The sequence below is a fragment of the Pelecanus crispus genome, chromosome 5 (genome assembly GCF_030463565.1).
Source record: "Pelecanus crispus isolate bPelCri1 chromosome 5, bPelCri1.pri, whole genome shotgun sequence".
Taxonomy (NCBI): Eukaryota; Metazoa; Chordata; class Aves; order Pelecaniformes; family Pelecanidae; genus Pelecanus; species Pelecanus crispus.
The window spans coordinates 67,698,337-67,720,415 of record NC_134647.1 but is presented as its reverse complement, the minus strand read 5'-3'; the positions used below and the strand labels follow the sequence as shown (position 1 = coordinate 67,720,415).

Genomic DNA, 22,079 nt, shown 5'->3' with positions numbered 1-22,079 from the left:
TAAAATCCTAGGGAAGTGTGATGAAAATATTTTTCAACTAACATTTGTTAGTCCTTTTGCTTTTCCTCTAAAATGTAATGACTAAATTTTAATTGCTTTGCATAGAGCTGGAAACTGTAAATATCCAAGAGGCACATTTGCATGTAAGCAGTCATATTGATTTATATAAACTGGAATAATTCTATGACCTGTATTGTACCGTATGTATTTTTAAATTGGTGATTTGGAAATGGGAATTATCATTAATACTGCTATGTTTGTGAGAATATTTCTAATGATAAATATTAATTGTACACCATATTGTCACTGGTATCTGTATTCCTTGTGCTACAGTTCTTCCTAAATGCTGCTGCTGTACTCTGGCTGTTCACTGCATTAAGCCTCATAAACATACCTTCATAATGCTGAGCTCACAGTAATACTTAAATCTACTGTTCCTAAGGATAACTGATAAAATGCAAGCTAATTGCTAATGCAGTAATGGAATGCCATACTGTGGCAGTCTTTCAGTACTATGAAGCTAAATACTGCTGAACATTTGAAAACTTGATAGAGGTAAATCTAGAAATCTCTCCTCTTTAGTTACTAAGATATACCTTTTTTAATATGTCTTATTTGCACTGATTTCTTATATGCTATATTCTCTTTTGGGTAGTCAGATGTCCTAAAAGAAGACTGATAGTATTTGATACAAGTAATGTTCTGCTCTAAGTAATATTGATAATTTCTAAACACCGGTTTTGTCACGTAACATCTCATGCTTTATAATTTCTATTTGTGTGTTTTCATGTCAGGTCAGGATTTGTGTATGCTCCTTTAGTGTAGAACTAAGGTCTTGCACACTATTTCCTGTATTATGCTTTTTCTGTTAGCACATTATGAAGATAACATCCCTGATATCCAGCAAAATGTAATGATACGAGCACAGTGTTAGTATATGTAGCTGTAAAGTGAAAATGTAAAAAGGCAGGTAAGATATTAGTGCTGGATATTTCAGTATAAAACAGCTCTGTGGAACTGTATCTGTAATTCTTATGGTCACTGTAAATGTATTCTCACCTCATGCAACCCTTATGTCATATATGTGTTTGTATATATATATATATAAAAAAAAGTTAATTATATTAAATTAATTCAATATTACACAGGCTTTAATTTATGTGAAATATAGGTCACTATCAGTAATGAATGGTGAATGGGTAATAATGTAAATACTACAATATGTATTCTGAGACTACATAGGATATGTAGAACAGATTCTGGGAACAATCCAGGAAAACATACAGTATTCCTAACAATTTCTTTCCAAGATTTTTTTATACACAATCCAGATAGAGCTTTTGTTCTGCAAGATAGTCATAGCTATAAATACATTTATACCCTTTATAAAAGAAGTCTTGTCCAAGAGAAGACTGCTTCAGAAATGGCAACTTCTTAAAAGATACAATCTCTTCCTTCCTTCTTACTGCCTTCCTTCATTCTCAAAGGCAGCCAGGGATCCAAACAACCTGGACCCTAGTTGGGAAAACAACAGAACTTTAAAAATACCAAGATTTCAAAGATTTGCTGACCTGTGTATAAGTTAGGGTCCCATCTGCAGTGGAACGGTTTCTCTTTCAGGCTCCACAAGAAAAACGTTTTCTTGCACTCAGACTCTAAGTACTGATCGGTGAAAACTTGAATCTTCTTTGGCCCAGGCAATGATAGAATTTGAATTTGGGAAAAGAAGGAAACATTTCATACTGGATTCATTAATTATTTCTTAATGTCAGTTGCTCAAAATTGCACATCTAACACTCTAGAGATGTAAGCAATGAGATGAAGGGCAAATAAATAATTTAAAGATGTCTGATCAACTTCTCACAGGGATGTTGTTTCCATATGTATGTGTGTAACTGAATTTCTGAAGCACTAAACCTCCAGCATCTTCCACTAAGATTTGCCTGTTACTGGATCTTGGGAAATTCTGAGTCTTTCCAGTGTGTAGTTCATATTTTGTTGCTGCCTGTGACTATCTCCCTCTATTCTGTTTGCAACTGTGCTTCCTAGTAGCCATCTCTGTATTGAAAATTAGTAAAAGTTAAAAAGTTTTTATTACAAAAGAAAATGTAGGCTTTGAATGATGACTGCGTACATATCAAATGGTATCCATATACTTAGTACCTAGGTATAAAGGAAAGAAGTGAACTGAATAAATATGGGCAATAAAACAAACAGCATGTTTTGGTTTTACTGTCAGCTTCACTTTAGCTCTGCCAGAGTGCCCAGCAGATTTTTTCCCTTTATTTTATTGTTACGTATGACTGTATTGATACCTGTTCACACTGGAAGGGAAAAGGAGGGGGTAGAATGTCCACAGAAATTATTTTAAAATACCTTTAAAAGTAATGTATTTCGTCTCCCAGTTGGTCCTTGTTTGGTCATACTGTATATCCAGTTTCATGGCTTGATTCTAAGGCTTCTGAATTAGGTAGATCTCAAAGCACTCCCTCATGGGTTTGTTCAGATTAGATGCAAAAATCCATTCAAGTTGCTGCAAGACATTTGGGATTATACTCTTAGTCTAATGTACTTTCCTGTCAGGAAGCTCTTTCTTGATAATATATTTTTTCTTGCTGTAATACATGCCCCTGTTCTAAATGCTCCATAACATTCAAACACTGTGGGGTTTGGTTTTTTGGGTTTTTTTTTTTTCTTTTAACATCATCATATCATCACCTAGCTATAAGCTCTGTCCATTTGGAAAGTCAGTTCTTCTATCCTTCATATCACTTAGCTGCTCTTTCTGCTCACGATGATGCTCATGGCTTAAATTCAAGAGTGGGAACATGATGTTCAAGATAGTCCATCAAGGGTATTGTTGCCTTCTTGATATTTGAATTGCTGTCTAACCTGAAGCAATAATGGCTTTTATTTGGACTGAAATACTTCACTAAACACACATTGTGTGCAGAAACAAGAATTCAGATTTTTAAACTCCTACCTGAAACCAGCTCTTATTTTTACAGCCTGCAGCACAGTTCCTTGGAAGGCAAATCAGTCTTGTCTCCACTGTTTTGTATAATAAAGGATTGAAAGATTGGAAGCAGTCCAGTGCATTGATCTGATTTTGCTTTAGCTTTTGTCTTTCCTATTTCTGCCACAAAAGTATCTTGAGAAATGAAGCATGAATGTTGCTGTGCAACTTATTCTCCTATTACATGAAAGCTGTCAGCTGGTAAAGGTAGATTTCTCCTTCTTCCCCATCCTGCCCCAGTTTCTAGCTTGATTTGTGACTGCCTACCATCCCAGCTGAGAAAAGAGGGAGATACACACAGCAAGAGGTTGCCTTGATGTTATAAAAGCAGGGAATTTTTGTTAATGTGGGACGCAGTTATTACTAAGGATATACTGGGGTCCACAAAGGCCTTGGTTGCTGAGCAGCATCAAAATTTGAGATTTTAAGGATTTGTATTAAGTATCAAGATTAAGTATAATGACCTGCATTTCACCACTACTTGGGGAAAGAGTTAATATTTACAGTCTTCTATGAAACCTTAGCATTGTCCACCAAATAGATGACAGGAAGCTGATTGCCCTTGTGGTATAAAGAGGCGCTTTAGTCTATCAGATTACCCAATTTAAATAATGATTCACGAATTACAGCCTTTTCCCCAAAAAGTTTTGAGAGTTTTTTTTTAATTTGATATTGAAAAATGCCTAGAAAGAGATTTTGGTGTGAAATCTTGGTCTGTGCTGGTTGCCTCAATGATGTTATAACTGCTGTGACCGTGTCATTTGCCCTAAGCTAACATTTTTCAGGGCCTTTTGGGGTTCTGGTAATGCCGAAACAGTGGATTCCTTTATGCTATGCTCAACAGTGCTTTTATATTGCAGAGGAGGATGAGCAGCTATGTAAAACTTTTAGCCTTGTCTCTTCATAACGTTTCCGTCAGAGCTGTGCTACTTGTCCTCCTCCCTTTTCATGGTACAAACGTAACTTCTGCTTTGTGATCCTGACCAGATCTGTGCTGCACAAAGTTCTGGGCTGCATCTTGTCCTCTCCTGATTGGCAAAACTGCAAAAATGCCTCTGCAAACCAGAACTAGGTTTAGCTTTTGCAGTACGATTTTTCTGTCTTCCTCTCTCTTACGTCTACCTGCTTTTTGCTACTAATGTATTATACTGATATTTTGAGCAGCTGGAAGTTGTGACCAGAGCACAGAGAATGGTGGGTGGTTGTGCTTTTACGGTTTCATGCAGTTCCTTCTTGTATCCGCAGCATCCTGTATTGTAAGTGTCTGTTTTCTAATCATACCATGAGCATGCCATTTTTAATGGGGCTATCTGCACTCAATTTTTATGGTCATATATAAACACCTCTTGGTTTTCCTTTTCTTGAGGTTGAAGTAGCAGATTTTGAAATGTATGTTAAACTTGAGATTAGCAAAGAAAATAATACCTTGAAAGAGTATCCGTATGATGTGTCCAGTTGTTTTCTTTTTTTCCTTCCTCTGGAAGAAACAACATATTTATTGCTTGTTACTTTTGGCATCAGTATGACTTTATTATCTCAACTATGTATATGATACATGGCAACTATTTTGGAAAGATGAGCTTTGTCAGTGTGAAAAAAGGCATATTGAAGGGAGAAATTATCAGAAAAGGTCTCGCTATGAGGAGAGGAGGGATACTGAAAAGTTCAACACTGTCTCTCTTCTGTTTTAACAAGGAATTCCAAGTAGCAATAAACTTGAGTTTGACCTGTTAAATTGAGAACTATATTATTGGCTAAGGAAAACGGTTATATTTTTGTTCCTCTGTTTTCATTTTTTTTACTTCAAGCCAAAATACAGTTTCTACCTTAAACTGGTTGTTTCTGAGCTAGTTCAGCGTGATCTGCAAAGGCTTTTAGATGCAAACATACCTTGAAAGCCATTTCCACAGAATATACTGTCTAAAGTATTATTTAGTGTTGCTGCTATTATTAATATTTAAATATTGACATTCTCTAGTGAAAACTCAGATATTTGCAGATTGTCCCACATTCAAAAATGTTTAATTGCTAAATTATAAATGTATGAATTCCCAGAGAGAACTAATAGCATCTTGTTTGTGTATTTCCTTCGTCACACAAGTTTCCACCTAAAGGTATGTTTACGGGCTGATTATAAAGCTTGCTAAAAAAGCTTTTGAGCTTAGGTAACAGTGAAACAACAGTTTAGTTGGTTTCACAAGATCACAGATTAATCTTACTAATGCATTGTACACAGGAGACCATTTGATGCTTTTTTCTTTGGACAAGATTAGACTTTCTCTCTTGCGACTGCTCTGAAGTCTTCAGTAGGTACAGGGAGAGCGGACTGGTCAAACACCTGCAGAACAAAATGAGGGTTGATTGATTTGTGTGGGTAGAGAATGGCATCAGGAGGAAGATTAGTAGAAGAGAGGATAATGATTGTGACAACTCCAAAATTATGATACAGAGGAAATAAGGTACTGACACTACGCTCAACCTACTGACAGATGTGGGAGCTGCATGTGGTAGAAGGGTATTTGTCAGCAATGCAACTATAGTATTTTGGTAGGATGAAACCCTGCTTCATCTTGCATGTTTTTCTATGGTTTGAAAGGCCTTCAGTGACTTTAAAAAGACATTTATTTAGCCATGGAACAGCCCATTGATGTGTGACTTTTCCACTTTATTGGACACTACTGATAAAATCTCTCTCCATTGAGATTGGTGGCAAAAATGCTATCAGTCTCAGTATAGTCAGAATTTCACCTCTATCATCTGGTTATTTGTGTGTAAAGTACTACATTAGTTCTGCACTAGGCTGAGAAAATACATGAATTTTGCATAAAAATCAGTGGAAGTTTTGTCAGAATGAAGGCTGCATGACTGACTATTGACTCTGTGTGTAATAGACTTTTTTTACTGAGTTCTGCCTGTATGTAGGTCACAGTGAATGAAAATAAAATATGCATTTCACTTTGTGACAGTATGGTGTATTTATAAGTAATCTAGTGATTTTTTTTAACTAATTCTTGAGGTTTTTCTTTCATCCTGATGCCCATGTAGATGCACAGAAAAAAAAAAAAGCACCAGTATGCTAATTCTCAGGTGATATGTTTTGTATATTCTGCCTTCCAAGTACTGTGCATGACCTAGAAATGCTAGTGGTAAATGCTGTAGTGTGGAGCAGAGTTGTTAAACTTGTTTATATCTAATCTTTAGATGCTATCAAGCTTAGGCTAGAAAAACTAATCTGGTTTTTGCTGTACTTTAACATTTGGTATATGTTATATAAACACATATAAACACATAATCTCTTCACAACAAAGTAAATATTATAGAAACTCTAAATCACAAAATTTATTCTCTATTTGGGAAATTAATAGAGGCTGAGAGCATTTAATGTAGTTGCATTTCGTTTGCAGCCTTATCCTCATAGAACAGAACTTTTTAAAATCCCTGCCATATCTGACTTGGGAGCTTGGAAAATTCAGAGATAAGGGACTATTTTAGGAGTTGTAAAACGTCGTTTTTCTGAATTACAGAAATTCTTCCACAGAAGCAATAATTCTTGTCTTTAGTACTTTTTTCATGCTATAATTTTCTCCTTGGTAAAATAATTGCTTTTCTTTCTTTGTACCTCCTCTAGGAAACAGCTCAGAATTTTTTTTAGTAAAAAATGGATGTTAAAATATTTTATGAATAAGCTCAACCAGACAGGTCGCAAAAAATGCATGTCTTTAAAAATATTATCATAACAAATCTCACTGTAATGCAATTACATACTTTTCAAGTGTGCTTCTCTGAACTGGTCATAAATAGGACTGTGATTGTGTTAAGTACCCTGTGGTTGTCTCAGACATGCCTGAGATGTCACAATAAATTGTAAGGGTACCTTTTGAAGGATGTGCTATAGACACAGAGGAGTGAAAGGTTAAGCATGTGGGAACAAATTGGAATCTAGCTCATAAATCCTAGTTCTACTAGAAAAAAGTAACAGTAGCTTAACTGACATAATCATGGTAAATTTGCAATGTTTCAGCCATTAACGGTTCCAACCTCTTGCACACAGCTCTGTGTGGACTTTGCTGCTTCCATGTGCAAATGTTCACTGGTAAATTGCAGTAAAAAAATGAGTTAATGATTCTGGCACTTAGAGAAGAGCACAGGGAATGTTACTGTTATCTCACCTGCAGGCAGTATTCCTATTTTTGTGGATAGTTGATGCCCTAGTACAATTTGAATTTCAGCTGACAAGGTGACTATTGCATTAACCCATCAGGCTAAGAACCACAGTGAATATTCATGTAGTGTAGTGGGCTCCTCTACTTAATTTATTTTTCTAATTAGTGTAAAAACGTTTGAATCACTTATAAACAGCTGAAGTAACACCTTTATGTTTTTTAAATGCCAGCTATTTCTCATGTAGATGTCTCAGTGTTTCTTATTTGTCTTTTGTAATCCTGTTATTCTAGAGTCAGCGTAGGAAAATGTAACTTGTTTCTCTCTCTTGCCCCCTACCCTTCTTCTCTTTCTAGAAGTTTTGTGTCGGGAAGGACCAGATACCATTCTTCCATTTTTATATAAGCACAGATATTAGTGAAATTCCTTGGACTAGATAATTGCCTTATCCCAAATATGCTGGCAGAAAGAAATTCTGGAGTAGCTTTCCCGTAGGAATTGGGGAGGCGGGCGTGGAATTAACTTCAGAATGGAGCCTGATCAAATCATGAAAAAGGTTGAAGTGGGTTCAGGGTACTTGAGACAGGAACACAAGACTAATGAGCAAGGCGTTCTTGTCCCTGTCTGCTGAAGAAAGGCTCCAGCATTTGCTGATGCAGAGTGGATATTATGTAGTGTGCATCACAAACTTTTTAGCTGAAAAGGTACTAGAGCTTTTTCTTTGGCCAAAACTGCCCTCTTTAAATAAAAAAATGGCTTGGACATCTAGCTTTCCCTACAGGTGGGTGGATAATGATCTCTGACCATTGCATGTAGGTTTTTCCCATAAATTGTTTCTGAGTGTGTTGGCTAATCTTTTTTGAATGTTCCCATTGATTTTTTTCATCAGTGATCTTTTGGCAGCTGTTCAGTTCTAAATTGCTTTTACCATTAGAGAGATTTTACTTGCACCTAATCTCACAGCAGCCATTTTGATTAGATTTAATGTAACTTTTCTTGCAGCTTGCTTTACTAAAAACTGCATCCTACTGTTTTCTCCATGGTTTTCTTAAAACACTGTATGGAGGAGAACCAGGAGGATCTGCTGTTGATGATAGATGGTCTGAAAGTTAAACCTGTGTCCCGAACACAGAGTGCTTAAAAGGTTACAAAGCTGTGTGTTTCTGTGCAGTAAGCAGCCTTCTGATGGCAGTGTTCCTGGATTTATCATGGCCGAGGCTTTGTCTTAGTAGCAGCGTTGATGAGATTCATGTGTTCTACCTAAGGATTGATCATGCTATGCCATACATTTGCAATGTCTAGTTTAGGAGGAAAAAACACAGCTTTTTTACCCTGGTAGAAAGAGCTGTAAAAAGGGCTAATGGAGGAACAGAAGCTTCAAAAGCTTAGTTTATTTATAAGCATGAGAAAGTCAGTTCAGTTTTTGAACTGTACTGATTGGTTGGTTTCTAGGTCCTCCCTGTTGCTGTAAGCCTTCTCTGTTCTGTTAGTCCTTCATATACAAGTCTTAATGTGATAACCTTTATTAATGGGATACTGTATATTGAGATTAGTATTTAACTAATACAGTGACCTCTTTTTGCTGGCAGTATGGACGGTCATAAGAAGTCTGTTGCAATACAAGGATTAATTCACTGGTCTGAAGCTTAATTGCTCCTTTTTTAGTTTAAATGATTGTGGGCAAAAAACTTGAACACAGGATTTTTGTATCCTGTGAATTAATTACTAGCTCCTCAGTGACTTGTACCCCAGTTCCCCAGTAAGATGTTCTTTGGGACTGGGAGATGGTTGATTTAAAAAAAACCCAGAAAAACAGAAAACAAACCCAAGAAACCTTACATGTATTGAAATATGTTAACCACTGCCACTTCGAACACACATTTGAAAAGTTGAAGTATCAGTGCATTTGAAGTACTGATAGATTAATACACAGGTAACTTTATATGTTTACTGTTCAGTGGTGACTGGTGTAAGAAGCATAAGCTCGATTATGTCTGTCTGGGCTAGGCAAGGGGGCCTGTTCTTCGTAAGCAGAACCAAAGAAGCTAATAAGCATTAAAATTACTGTCAGAGGAAAATATACCTGATTCTAAGTGACTAATTCAGTAATTGAAATTAGTGTTAAAGTGTAAGCTGTGCTGTGAAAAAAGTACAGGGGGTTTGTGTGTGCATGTGTGTACATGTGATAAGAAAAACTGTAATTTGCACGTTGCAAAATATGTTTGGCTTAGTGCAGTCATCTGGGCAGAGTTCACAAAGTTTCATCATAGAATCATAGAATGCTTTGGGTTGGAAGGGACCTTTAGAGGTCATCCAGCCCAACCCCCCTGCAGTGAGCAGGGACAGCTTTAACCAGACCAGGTTGCTCAGAGCCCCATCCAACCTGACCTTGAATGTTGCCAGGGATGGGGCCTCCACTACCTCTCTGGGCAACCTGTTCCAGTGCCTCACCACCCTCATTGTAAAAAATGTCTTCCTTATATCCAGTGTAAATCTATTCTTCTTCAGTTTAAATCCATTATTCCTTGTCAACAGGAATTGTCAACAGGCCTTGCTAAAAAGATTGTCCCCATCCTTCCTGTAGGCCCCCTTTAAGTACTGGAAGGCCGCAATAAGGTCTCCCCGCAGCCTTCTCTTCTCCAGGCTGAACAATCCCAACTCCCTCAGCCTGGCCTCGTAGGAGAGGTGCTCCAGCCCTCGGATCATTTTTGTGGCCCTCCTCTGACCCGCTCCAACAGGTCCATGCCTTTCTTGTGCTGAGGGCTCCAGAGCTGGACACAGGTTTCTGTTCTTTCATCCTGTCTAGTTTCACTGCATTATAAACTTGACCTCAGCACCTACTTCAGCTTTTCAGTTAAAATATAGAGGAGTAGTAGGAGGAACCCCTGTAAGTTAGAAGTTCTTTCTAATGAGTTTTTGAGAGTATTACAGATGCCCAAATCCAGCTTTTTAATACTTGCTGCAGTTCCTGCAGGAAAGTTATTTACCTGCTGTTCCAAGTAACATTTAGTTACTTTAACTTCTTCCTGCAGGCTTCCTTTGTGCATATGAGAGCACTTTGGGTAGTCACTTTCTCTTACGTGTAGTTTTAATTTGTGCAGGTTAATGGTATCATTACAAAAATACCTGTGGCAATTGATCACACTTTACTATTTTAAAAGAACAGTTAATAGGGATTGACTTGTAGTAACTGGGAAAATATATATATTTTTAAAAACTAGCTAGATTTCAAACTAGGCTTTTACTTTGCATCTAATGGAATTTTTGCCCCACTACTTTGTGAGGCCACCTCATCAGTTAGAGCAAGTTTCTGTATTAAAAAGACATTCTTACGTATTTCTCACAAACACATAAATTGTTAATTCTTTCCTGATGGTTTTGTTAATATGACATAATGAGTGTATATAGACACTGAAGTAAACAATGCAGTATGTTTATCTTGAGATTGATAGGGTTTTCTTTGGGGAGTCTAGAAAAATCTACAGCTTCCTCCTCCTAAAGGCAGGGGAGCGTAAGAGAGAGGATTTCTGATTCTCCTTCCCTCATCCCTTCCTCTGGCCAATGAAATACCCTTTATAGGAATGGATATATGAAAAAGTAATAAAGCATTTCCTAAAGCAGGGTTTATTTGACGTATTTGGAAGACCTGTGGTGGTTTTGAGTACAGATGGGTTTGAGCTGCAGAATTCCAAAGAATAAAAGCAATGGAAACATAAGGGTGAGAAAGGGAACATTGAAAACAAAACATTTTGAGGCTGGAGAGTGCATTTCAGTATAATAACTTACAGATATTTCCTCTGAACCCCGTAACAATTAAGTCAGATAGGAATCTTAGTTCTCTGATTCATAATAGGTGCTAGCTCACTTAAGCTTTCCTTGCTTTTAGCAGGCTTCCTGTTTCTTTGAAATACTTTCCATTTGAATGAGGAACTAGAAACAATTGTCAGTAACTATTCTAAATCTGTGTATGAGCCAGTTTGTTTACAGTCTGTTTAATGACTGGATTTTTGACATCTTTCTTCAACTGGAGTCCACTGCCTTTGCCCCTGTAGTTTTTAAACACTCTTAGGGCACAGCAAAGAACTCTTTCAGACTAGCAAAGTAAAGGTGGTGTGTCTGTACTGGGGGTAGGGGGAGAGAAAAGCATATCGGGGGGGAAAAAAAGAGGAAAAAAAAATTTTAAATAAAGGCAATGATAGTCCTTAGTCTGTTTTGATCTGTTCTTCCTCTTCCTTCTCCAGCTCCTCTTCTCTTCCTTGTCCCCCCAGTCCTGAAAGCCATCCACTGCCTCCTTTAATCATCACTTAACATACCGCTTTCTTAACTATCACTGTCTGCAACTGAGAAGCGTAATCATCTTCTTTTGTCATTACTTCCTGACTTGGACTCTTAATTAAAACTGTATGGTGGTCTGTTGCAGAAGTATGAAAATATTATTGTGTGTGGTGTTGTTAACATATGATTCAGGTTCTATTCCGTTGTAGAGTAGGATTGTCTTGAGTTTAAAAAAATGTTTATATTTCAGATTATTCTTTGTGCTTCATTATTCACACTGGTGACCTGTTAGAGCTGTCTTATGAATCCATACCTGAAAGGCTAACTTATTCAAAGATACTATGTCCACACTGAAGTAGAATTACTGGATAATTTATTACAGGTTGAACAGCTTCTCATAACTAAAAAAATTCTAAAATGACTCAGTGAATTAAGTGAGGAATGTCTGTGCAAACGCTCATCTCGTGTATGCCCCTAAAGACAGACAAGAGACAGATAATCACAAATAGCAATAATGCAGAACTCTTATTTATCATATCCTTATATTTTTATTTAATTTTTTTTATTTGACATATATGATACATAGTCATTAGTAGAATAAAAGTCCTATCAAAGCATAAAAGCTTTTTGCGTGCATGATTATTTAAAACATCTCTCCGGTATCATAGAGCAGATTAACACAATAATGTTACAGAGCTGTAACCACGGAAAAATAAACAGGATATTAAGACAACTGTGGAATTATGTCCTTGGTGACTTAACAAAGGTAGTATGGTTTAATTTCCATATTTAGTGAGGACATCAGATCTGTTTGTTTATGGCTCTTAGTATGCTGCATATAATTTAACAATATCTTTTGAATACCTTTTCAGCTCGAGATGCTGATGAGAGAGAGAAGTGGATTCATGCTTTAGAGGATACCATTCTCCGCCATACCCTCCAGCTTCAGGCAAGTTTTACTTTCACTTTTAACTTGTTTTACTTTTTTTCCAAAGCAATGGAATACAATGGCATGACTGCTAATATCAAACATATCTTGTGTAACATCTGGCTGTTCTATGGCCTATACAGTCAGATACAGTATGACGTCAGTATAGGTAACAGATTAGGTTTGAGTCTTTCTGTTATTATTTTCTTATCTTACCATCATGAAAAATCAGTATATGACTTCTTTTTATTAACTTATATTTTTAATTGGTGGTTCCAGGCTGATTGTTGCACATTTAGGTTTGTTTGTTTGTTTGTTTTGTTGGGTTTGGTTTGGTGGGTTTTTTGTTAAACTGGGAGTTAGTCCTTTTTGGGTCAAGCAGAATGAGACATCTGGAAGCCTGTTTGAAATTAAAATGAGACAGCAGCATTGAACCTCTTTCTGGATGACAAAAATGGTAAATAGCTTATGTTTGAATCCACTGTGTAAGTTGGATTCTGGTTTTGAAGTTTTCTCGTTCTGAAAACAGATGGTTGGACTGAGGATGGTTCTTAGCATTGGTTAAGATCAGTTTCTGGCAATGTTCTAGACTTGGACATGTCTATAAGGCTTGCTAATCCTTTATTTTTGCCTTGGAGAGAAACCCAAACTCTTCATGAGAGGGATTTTCTCATACTTGATTGGTACCACAAAGGTCTCTGATGACAGTGTAGAAATCTTAAACCAGGTATTCATTATTTGTGTTGAGTAAAGGTTCTGTATGCTTTTGGAGTACGGCAAGAGAATTTGGTCTCTTAATGACTGACACTGTGTAACAAAAGTTACATTAAAATCCCTAATATGACAGAAAGAGAAGCAGCTTATAAAGACTGATTTAGATGACATTTGCCCAATCTAAAGAGTTAGAACAAGCCTGAATTTATCCCATCCAACTTTAGGCACTTGTGCTATCTCAGGCAATTTACTTTAATGTCCTGCTAAACAGTGGTTTTCAACCTTTTCTGACTTATTAAAGACCACTACAAATTATCTAGCGGATAGCAGATCGCTGGATAAAAATCAAGTTTGACAATCAGCTTTGTATCCCTAGTAACATGTCATGGATATTTTAGGAGTAATCTCGCCATCTGGACACAGTAGCTGACCGCAGACTGAAAAACTCTGCTCTGCAGTGGGTCTGAGAAGACAGAGATTATCTAGAGGACAACATATGGATTTAGAAGGGCAGAGCTGCCTCCCAAGGGATGTCTCTTTCCCCATCCTCTCCTCGGAGGGAAAAAGTGAATAGGATAACGTAAGCAGTCCTATTTAGGGTCTAAAATGAAGTAAAAGTAACCTGTGCAGTTTTCTCCACCCAGAAGACTTTTTATGGCTTAGAGATACAGAGTACAGAAATGAAAGACCAGAATATACTGCAGTTTTATCAAAATGTACACTTCCACGGTCTCTAGAAATCGTGATTGTAGTTTTATTGGCAGACGTAGATTTCATGATTGCAGCTAATAATGGAACTGTTTCCCGTTACATAACCTGTTCATGTTGCAGGGGTTTTTCAAGTAAGTATAGAATCATAGAATCGTTTAGGTTGGAAAAGACCTTTAAGATCATCCAGTCCAACCATTAACCTACACTACCCAGTCTACTCTAAACCAATCAAGGGTAGACTAGACTAAACCATGTCCCGAAGTAAGGAAGGCATATTTAGATAAAACAACCTAAGTTAGTAATTTATCCAGTAATGTTTGAGGGAATAATTAAAAATCTAGACCTGATTACTAAGACACATATCCTCATCCCTCTTAAATATGTTCAGCACTGAGCGTAATACCTGGTGGGCCACTGTTGTGTGCTCACCATTCATTTTCAAGAACCTTCTCCCATGTGCCGGTCATACGAGTTTTTTGTTTCCTTATTTTTAGACTAGCTGGAATACCGCTCACTTACACCCTCATTCAGGAACTCTCAAGGCTGGCCACCGTCACTGACGCGAGCTGCCGAGCCGGTACGGATTCACCGATGGAACACGAGCGTACCCCCGTGCGGACGGGGCCCTCCCGCCGCCAGGCAGGGCGCCCTCGGTCGCCGCGCACCGGCGGGGGCTCGCTCCCCGCCAGCGGGAGGTGCAGGCGGGATGAGCGAGCCCCGCTCAGCCTGGGCTGAAGTTAGGGAGGCTGCCCGCAGGGCCGAGCGCCGGCTGGCTCAGCGAGCAGAGCCCCCTCGGCTTTGGCAGCCGGCCCGGTCCGCCTGGGCCTCGCGAGCGTACTCGCCGCGGCCGCTGCTGGGGCCAGCGGCGCCTCGGGCGGGGCGACCCCGCGGCCGCCTTGCGGGCACCCGCTTGGCCGAGGGGCCTCGCCCGAGGGGCCTCGCCCGCTCCGCACGGCGGCTTTTGTTCCAGTGACCGGATGCGCCCGCCCTCCCGGCCTCGCCGCGGCCTGCGGGCCTGCCGGCGGGCCTCCCTTCACGGCGGGGCCGCCGCTCCCGGGCCGGCCCCCCTCCCGCTGACCGCCATTCTCCGGAGGGAGGGGCGCGCCCCGCCCGCCTTGCCAATCGGCGGCCGCCTTATTCGTGATGCGGGCGGGGGGCCCTTCCCTTCCCTTCCCTTCCCTTCCCTTCCCTTCCCTTCCCTTCCCTTCCCTTCCCTTCCCTTCCCTTCCCTTCCCTTCCCTTCCCTTCCCTTCCCTTCCCTTCCGTCTCCTCCCCGCCCCGCCCCGCCCCGCCCCGCCGCCGCCGCTCCCCCCGGGCGGAGGCGGTGCTGCCGGGGCCGGGCGGGCGGGCGGCCAGCCCCGCCGCTCCGCACGCCTCGCCGCGCCGCGCGGAGCAATGGCCGGTGTGAGTACGGGGGGTGGGGGGGGAGGACGGGGGGCAGGTGTCAGGGCTGCCGGGTGCCCCTCCGGGGCAGGTCCCCGACCCGCCGCAGCCCCGCCGCGCCTCCCGGACTGGAAGCCGAGCGCTGCCTGCTCCCCGCGGCGGCCGAGCGGCTCCGGCCGCTGCCCTGCCCCGCCCGGGCGGCCGCTCGGGGCAGCCCCGGGGAGCAGGCGGCAGAGATCGGCGTCCGGCAGCCCCCGGGGAGCGGGGCTCTGCAGGGAGGCGGGCGCCGGCTTCCTGCGCGGGGAGCCTGGCGGAGTCCCCGGGCACGGCTTTGATTCCCGGCCGGAGTGCCGCCGAGTTCCTGCGTGCCTGGAGGGAGGCTTTCATCCGGTTACAAGAGCCCGTTGTGTACAAACACGCCTTGGCTTCAATTAACATTTAAAACAAAACGCCACTTCATGCGGTTGATGTTCTTTTGCTTTCCTTTTTGTTTGGACGATAAAGTCAAATGAGTTCTTTGGGAGGATTATTGGCTCAACGGGTAAGGATGGGGGTTTGAGTGCTGTGGCAGAGATTATTTCCTGTAAGGGTATTTTCTTCGGTTCTTAGTTTCTGTCGCAAACAGAAACGTGTGGTCATCTGTCATATAAAACCTTTATGCCTCTGTTTTTGTCTAAAAAGATATATCTTTTCTGAGTCTTTCTTCAGATTTTCATGCTGCCTTCAGTCTCCCTGTTCTGTTACTGGAGCGTTCAGGTTTGGAAAGTCAGACTCCGATTAAGTTTTCTCATAGTGTCAAACACACATCTGTTAGACCTGAGGAAGTATACTGAAACCTAGGTAGTTTGTGTGTTGCCTGAACCAAATCAGAAAGGATAAGACATTAATGCGAGGTAGAGAGGTGAAGTGGTGTCTGGGTGTTCTGTAGTCTGATTAGTCTTGCTAGTTTTATTTTTGCCTAAATGTCCTACTGTGTTGTCCTTCAGTCTTTATAATGGAAGTGGTTTTGAAACACAAGTAGTTAAACACACCTTCTTCCCCACCCCCCTCCAAACCAAAACTTGCAAGAATGAGCTACAGTCAAGGAACGGAGGAAGAATTGAGTCGTAAATATATAGAATGAGTAAAGGGATCCTAGCTGTCCAGAGGGCTGACAATTAGTAATGTTGTATTCAAATGAAACAAGAATAGGGAGGAAACGTTGCACATATGCCTGTAATGTAATTTCTCTGAATTTTGAAACTTGTCTGTTGTTCTGCTTGCTGTGTTTTTGTATGTCCATATATTAAAGGCATTACTAAAAATATGCATAGTTCTTCCAGTATTAGCTTTGTCTGTTGAAAAGTCCTTGAACGGTAGATGGTGTGGTAGTATTGGAAGTACCTTTCTGAATCCACCAGTGTTTTTCCCCTTACCCCTCCCAAGATGTTCTTGTGGCATTACCAGGTCAGTAGGTTTGCAGTGGCAGCACATCAGTTGCTTCATACCCGCAAGAGATAAGGCGAAGGGTGTGCATAGGGTGAAGGTATATTGTGGCTTGGGTTTCTTGTTTATCTGGGCAGAGGTAGGAGGGTGATAAGTTATCTCAAAATTTCTTTTGTTCCTCACCAGCATCTTATGTCAACCAGCAATCTCATTCAGACAGGAAGTGCTTCTAGTCTTCTTGTTTAGCATAAGTGTCCTGGTTTCCTCGCCTGTCTTTCAGGTGGCACCCTAGAGCTACATGTAATTTTTGGCCCTGGAATTCTCCCGTGTGAAAACCCCTTGAAGATAACCCATGTCTTTTAGGGCCACAGTAACTTTCTTGTTTGATCTGAAAAGCGCAAGACTACTCTTAAAATACGAATCTACCTAAAACCCACCAGTAACTATACTTTTCTCATGCCTTAAGGGAATTCAGTAAAAAGCAGAATAAATTTTGAAATTCTATATGGCTGAATATGTGCATGTATTCTGTTAGGATCCTGTCTGTCGGAGTCATGCTCACCCTGAGCTGGAAGGATGAGCTTTGCTTTTTTTTTTTTTTTTTTATTTTCCTCCCTCTCCTCCTTCTTCCTGTTAGCTGAAGCTTTCATACTTGTTCTTGCCTTAAATCCCGTGCTTTGAAATGTACTTTTCCCCTCTGCTGTTCTAGTGCTGCTAGAGGATCTTGGTAAGTGTCTTAAAGTGGTAACTAAAGAGGCTGTTGAGGATTGCATAAAAGACAACTAACTAGAGCTTGATTTAGAAAATAAGTGAAAATACAAAGCTGAAACTTGCATATTCTACAAATGGGGTGTCTTTCATGCTTTCTGAGTAGATATGACGGTGGTAATCCACATTAGAGAGTCTTTAATACTTGCAGGCTACAAAGGATTTCCTACCCAAACTTAGGAGAACCCTTCAGGTAATGCCCCAAACTAATTCAGCCTCTAAGTGGACTCACTGTAGACACAAAGGAACTGAAATTACTGTCAGTACAAAGGTGGGACGTTTCTTACCACCGTGAAAGTGAAAGGAATTAAAAAAAAGGAATTGCTCTGTAGCTCGATATCTCCATAATTTAGACAAGATGTTTACTTCATAAGTAGCAAGTAGTAGGGTAAGAAAGCTATATTCTAAGAAGTGGATCTGGGATGGTTGCTGTGAAGAGTGATACAATGGCTTAAATATTAAGAGTTACTCCATGGCTTCACCAGTACTTAAAGAGTTGGTACTGCTGCTGGAAGCAGTCCCATCTCACTTCTAGCAAAAGGGAAGAGGCAGGTGCAGCAAGAATAGCTGAATTTGGAACCGGATTCGGAACTGGCCCAAATTAAAACTACTTTTCCTGCTGCCGCCTTCCCTTTCTGAGTTTAGTTTTAACCCGGATTAGTTTCCACATTGAGTTGATTATGTGGCAAGGTAGACGTTTATGCTGACTCAAAAGAAAGAGCAGAGTAAGGGTGAGAATAAACAACAGGGGAGCTGATTTGTTTCTCTTTTGCTTATGCCAGTGTAAAGTGTTTGTGAAACTGTTGCCAGTAGTGGTTCACTTGGTACCACGTTAACCAGGATTTTTGATGACCTTTCTAAAGCTGCAAACAAGAATAAAAGATAGAGTAAAATTTTCTTATATGTTTCTCTTAAGTATATTGTATTGCTACTCGCTGGCTTTCCAATGCTGCTTCTAGTGTGAGTCAAGAATGCTTGCATAAAACTTAAGAACAGGTTCTTTTAGATTAAGAATAAATCCAATACAGATGTGTTTCAAGTGTGGGTGGAAGGGCATAGAGCTAATGGGCATGCTGCCCTTTTTCAGATTTTGGTAACAAACTAACGATGATAGTGAATAAGCACGTTAGCATGTGTGCATTGTCTACATCCATAATAAATTATGTAGGTAAATGAATGGGACTCTAGGATATACTTAGTATTTTTGAGGTTTCAGAATTGCAACCTATGCTTTAAAGACAGAATTTTACATCAGTATGTAAATACTTCTGGTTTTGGAACTCTCTCTATTTTCCTAGAAGACCTGATAATACCTATAGCTACACAGTCTTTGCTAAGCATTTTGTGTTTTACAAAGCAGAAATACTTTTTTGGGGGTGTTTGTTTTTGTTTGTTTGTTTGTTTTAAAGTGCAGTATTCTGACTGGAGGTCTCGTATGCCTTCCAGAAGTCATACATTTGTTTTTAAACTTATTTTGAGACAGTTACATTCTGAGCTTTAAATATTGCTTAAAAATCTAGCAGAGGAAAAAATATGGTTGTCTTGGCCACAAATAAAAAAGCAAGAAGGTACCATTGTTTAGTGGCTTACTAGTCAATTTGTCATTTCTTTTCAGTTTTCTATCGGTGGCTCTTATAAGCAGTGTCCTACTTAACACAATCAAATATGCTGTAGGCAGGGGACACGCTTCTGATGAAGTATTGCGGATGGAGGGAAAACACACTTACTCACTTCTTTAACTTCCACAAGATTTTTTTTTGTTGGACTTGGAATCCTAATTAAATGAAGAATATAGCATAAGTATCTTGAAAAAGATAAGAAAGTCCACTCTGTACAGCTTTCTCTTTTCCTCCCTCAGTAAAGCTACTCTACAAGGACAGCTCTTGTCAAGTCTTTACTGTTGCCTATATCTTTTTCTTTGTTTCCCTGCCTTCATTACTGTTCATTATTGTAATGCTTTTATTTGAGAAATATATTTGAATTTTTCTGGTATGCTGCTTCTAAGGATGATGCAATCTTTTCACCCCATCATCCCATCCTAGTTTGAAAGAACTAGTTTAAATTAGTCTGGAATTACTTCTCAGCATGGACAAGTTTTAATACAAAGGCATTAGTGATATGAGTGACTTCTAATTGGGAGGACAAGGAAACAACATATAAAATCCCTTAGTGCTAGCAGTTCTGTAATGGAAATAAGGCTCATAATGCATATTTTTAATTGGTTTATATTTTGTTGTTGCCCTCCTGTTTACCCCCTCCAAAAAATGGGTTGTGTATGAAGGGACTAATTTTGCAGGACTCCTGGCATGAGAGTTCTTTACTCAACCCCAGACCACCCTTTCCTAGGATAACCATCCTGTTTGCTCACTCCAAGTTACTGGGTATCATGCAGATCCCACTGGGAGACCGCTAATTGGGTATGTCAGTGTGCTGCCGGGCTCCGCTTTCTCCTTTCTACCTACAAATGTTAGGATTGGCATGTGCCCTATAAAGTCTAGTCTTTAAGTTTTTGATACGTCCTGAAGGGGACATCCCAGAAGTTGTAGGAGGGAGGGAGGGAGGGATGAGGGAAAGAGTGCTAGGTTGCCTTTTCCTCATTTCTCTAGAGTTGTTATCAATATGGGTTTCTTTGTGAGGAAGAGTCAGATACCAAATGTATTGTTTTGGGAGGTGGTGGGCAGACTAGAAGTTATATAAATTACTTGCTTCTGCAGCTGCTTCATGTGGTAATATAACTGTTAATTCATTAAAACCTACATGACACAGAGTAGTCGTTATTTGAGGGAAATAAAGTGTACTTACCGATAGATCAAGTTATTCAATGGCAAAACAGGTGATACTACTTTGGATTGGTACTGACAGTAAAAAAGAATCTGTATTTCTGAAGATCCAAAATGGTCTGGGTTCCTATTCTTTTTTGTAATTTGAAGATACTTACTTTAAAATCACAGCATAAGTTCAGCTCCTGAAGACCTCTGGAAGTCACCTGGTCCAAGCCCCTTCTCATTGTGGGACTGACTTCTGTGTTAGATCAGGTTTTCTAGGGTCAAATCCAGTTGAGTTTTGAACTCTGCCCCCGATGGGTGGAGGTTCAACATCTGCAGGCAACCTTTTTTGTCAGTTTATGAATAGGTGAGCAGCATATAATACAAGTTTCTCATAAAAATTTGATTGCTAGTTCAGATGTGCAGTTTCCTAATTTACATTTTTAACAAGCTGTTAAATGCCATTCTTATTGACGCTGCTCACCCGTTTCTTTTGAAGCCTCATTTCCTGCATGGCAGGCAAGGGAAGAAAGAGAAAGGGTCCCCTTTTTTCCTCTACTGTGTCTTTGGGTGTAATGAAGAAATAAGGACTTGTTATGCAAATCTGCACTTTGTATTTTCCAAATTACTGCTTGGTTTGAAATTGATTGATTTTGTTTGCTATTTATATAGTGGTTTTTTTCTGTGTTATTGCTAATCTTGATATTTTTAACTTCCCAATTGTCTTTTGGTTTTCAATTTTAAAACTATGTGAGAACTTACAATTACTAACCTAATCTTGTATAACACAGACTAGTAAGTTTGCTCAGTAGGTTATCAAATTTAATCTAGACTGTCTTATACAAATCAAGAGCCAGCTAGTGAAGTGCTACAGCTTTAAGTACCTGTGCTTCTTTTCAAAGTGATTTTCGTGTTTCATCTCTGTGCTACATCAGCTTGACACTGTACTTGGTTTTATGGCTTTCTCTTTACATTGATTGAAGTTTTAACTTTCTAAGAGAACTTTTTAGGTCCCAGTTTTCACTCTGTGTTCGATGTGGATGTCTGCTCAGTTGTAACACTAAACATTTTAATCAGCTTTTCCCTTAGTGCTAAGAGGCTGAAATTTAAGAATGACATTTTATCTTTAAGCCACCACTAAAAATACCAGATTGTTACATATTGGTAGTCGTAGACTGATGACTGAAATAAAAATCAGCATTATGATGCAGCAGACAGATAACTTATACCATAAACTATATTTCTGTGTATAGTATCTTCAGCAGAAAATTTCTGTGTAGCTCATGCACTTTTGGTATATGAAACCTGACCTCCAGAATCTTCTACCTGAGCATGCCAGACCATTTGCTGAAATGATGGTGTTGGCTGCTAGCTGTACAGACAATTCCGTTTTCAACAAGGAAACAGAATACTAATTTTACATGGTTTCAGATCTAGTTTCAGTGTAATTTAAACTTGGCTAGTTTGAGGGAGTGTCAAAAGTTTCTTGGTTGAGAGGACTCTCCCTTCTGCCTATTAGTTTCTTTCTGGTAACTTGTTACATTGGGTGTTTTTTGTCTTTTCTTAATTTCTTGGCATGGTCAAACTGGTGGCTTTCTTTCAGTCTCTTCTCGTTGTCCTCCTTGTTTCAAAACACTATTTCTAACTTCGTCCAGTGTGGATTGCCTAATACAGGGTGAAGTATCTTTTTTTTTTTTTTATGCTGGTTTACAAACTAATCTGTATGGATAGATTTACTGATGAAGATCTGGGTGTTTGTCTGTAGCACAGTTTAGGATTTGGCAAATGAATAAAGAATCGTATCTTCTACAGTCAGTAGATGGCTTTATGTTTTAGGGTGTGCATGATATGGTGCACACAGCTTGACATGCAAGTGTTCACCCCTCTAAAGAGCCATCAATAAAGCTCTTAATATGATGGCCCATTATCATAC

At 39.7% G+C, this 22,079-nt stretch overlaps 1 protein-coding gene across 6 annotated transcripts in view; it reads left to right on the top strand.

The window, feature by feature from the left end:
• The window catches only part of OSBPL9 (oxysterol binding protein like 9), a 66,568-nt gene that overhangs the window by 14,746 nt on the left and 29,743 nt on the right, over positions 1 to 22,079 (top strand). For 4 of the 6 annotated variants that reach the window (XM_075710055.1, XM_075710054.1, XM_075710052.1 and 1 more), the window contains one exon: positions 12,325 to 12,401. In XM_075710055.1, coding sequence (XP_075566170.1) covers positions 12,325 to 12,401 — 77 coding nt within the window. Of the gene's footprint in view, positions 1 to 12,324; positions 12,471 to 17,758; positions 17,762 to 22,079 lie in introns of all 6 variants that reach the window. The other 2 variants (XM_075710051.1, XM_075710050.1) reach the window with 2 other exon arrangements.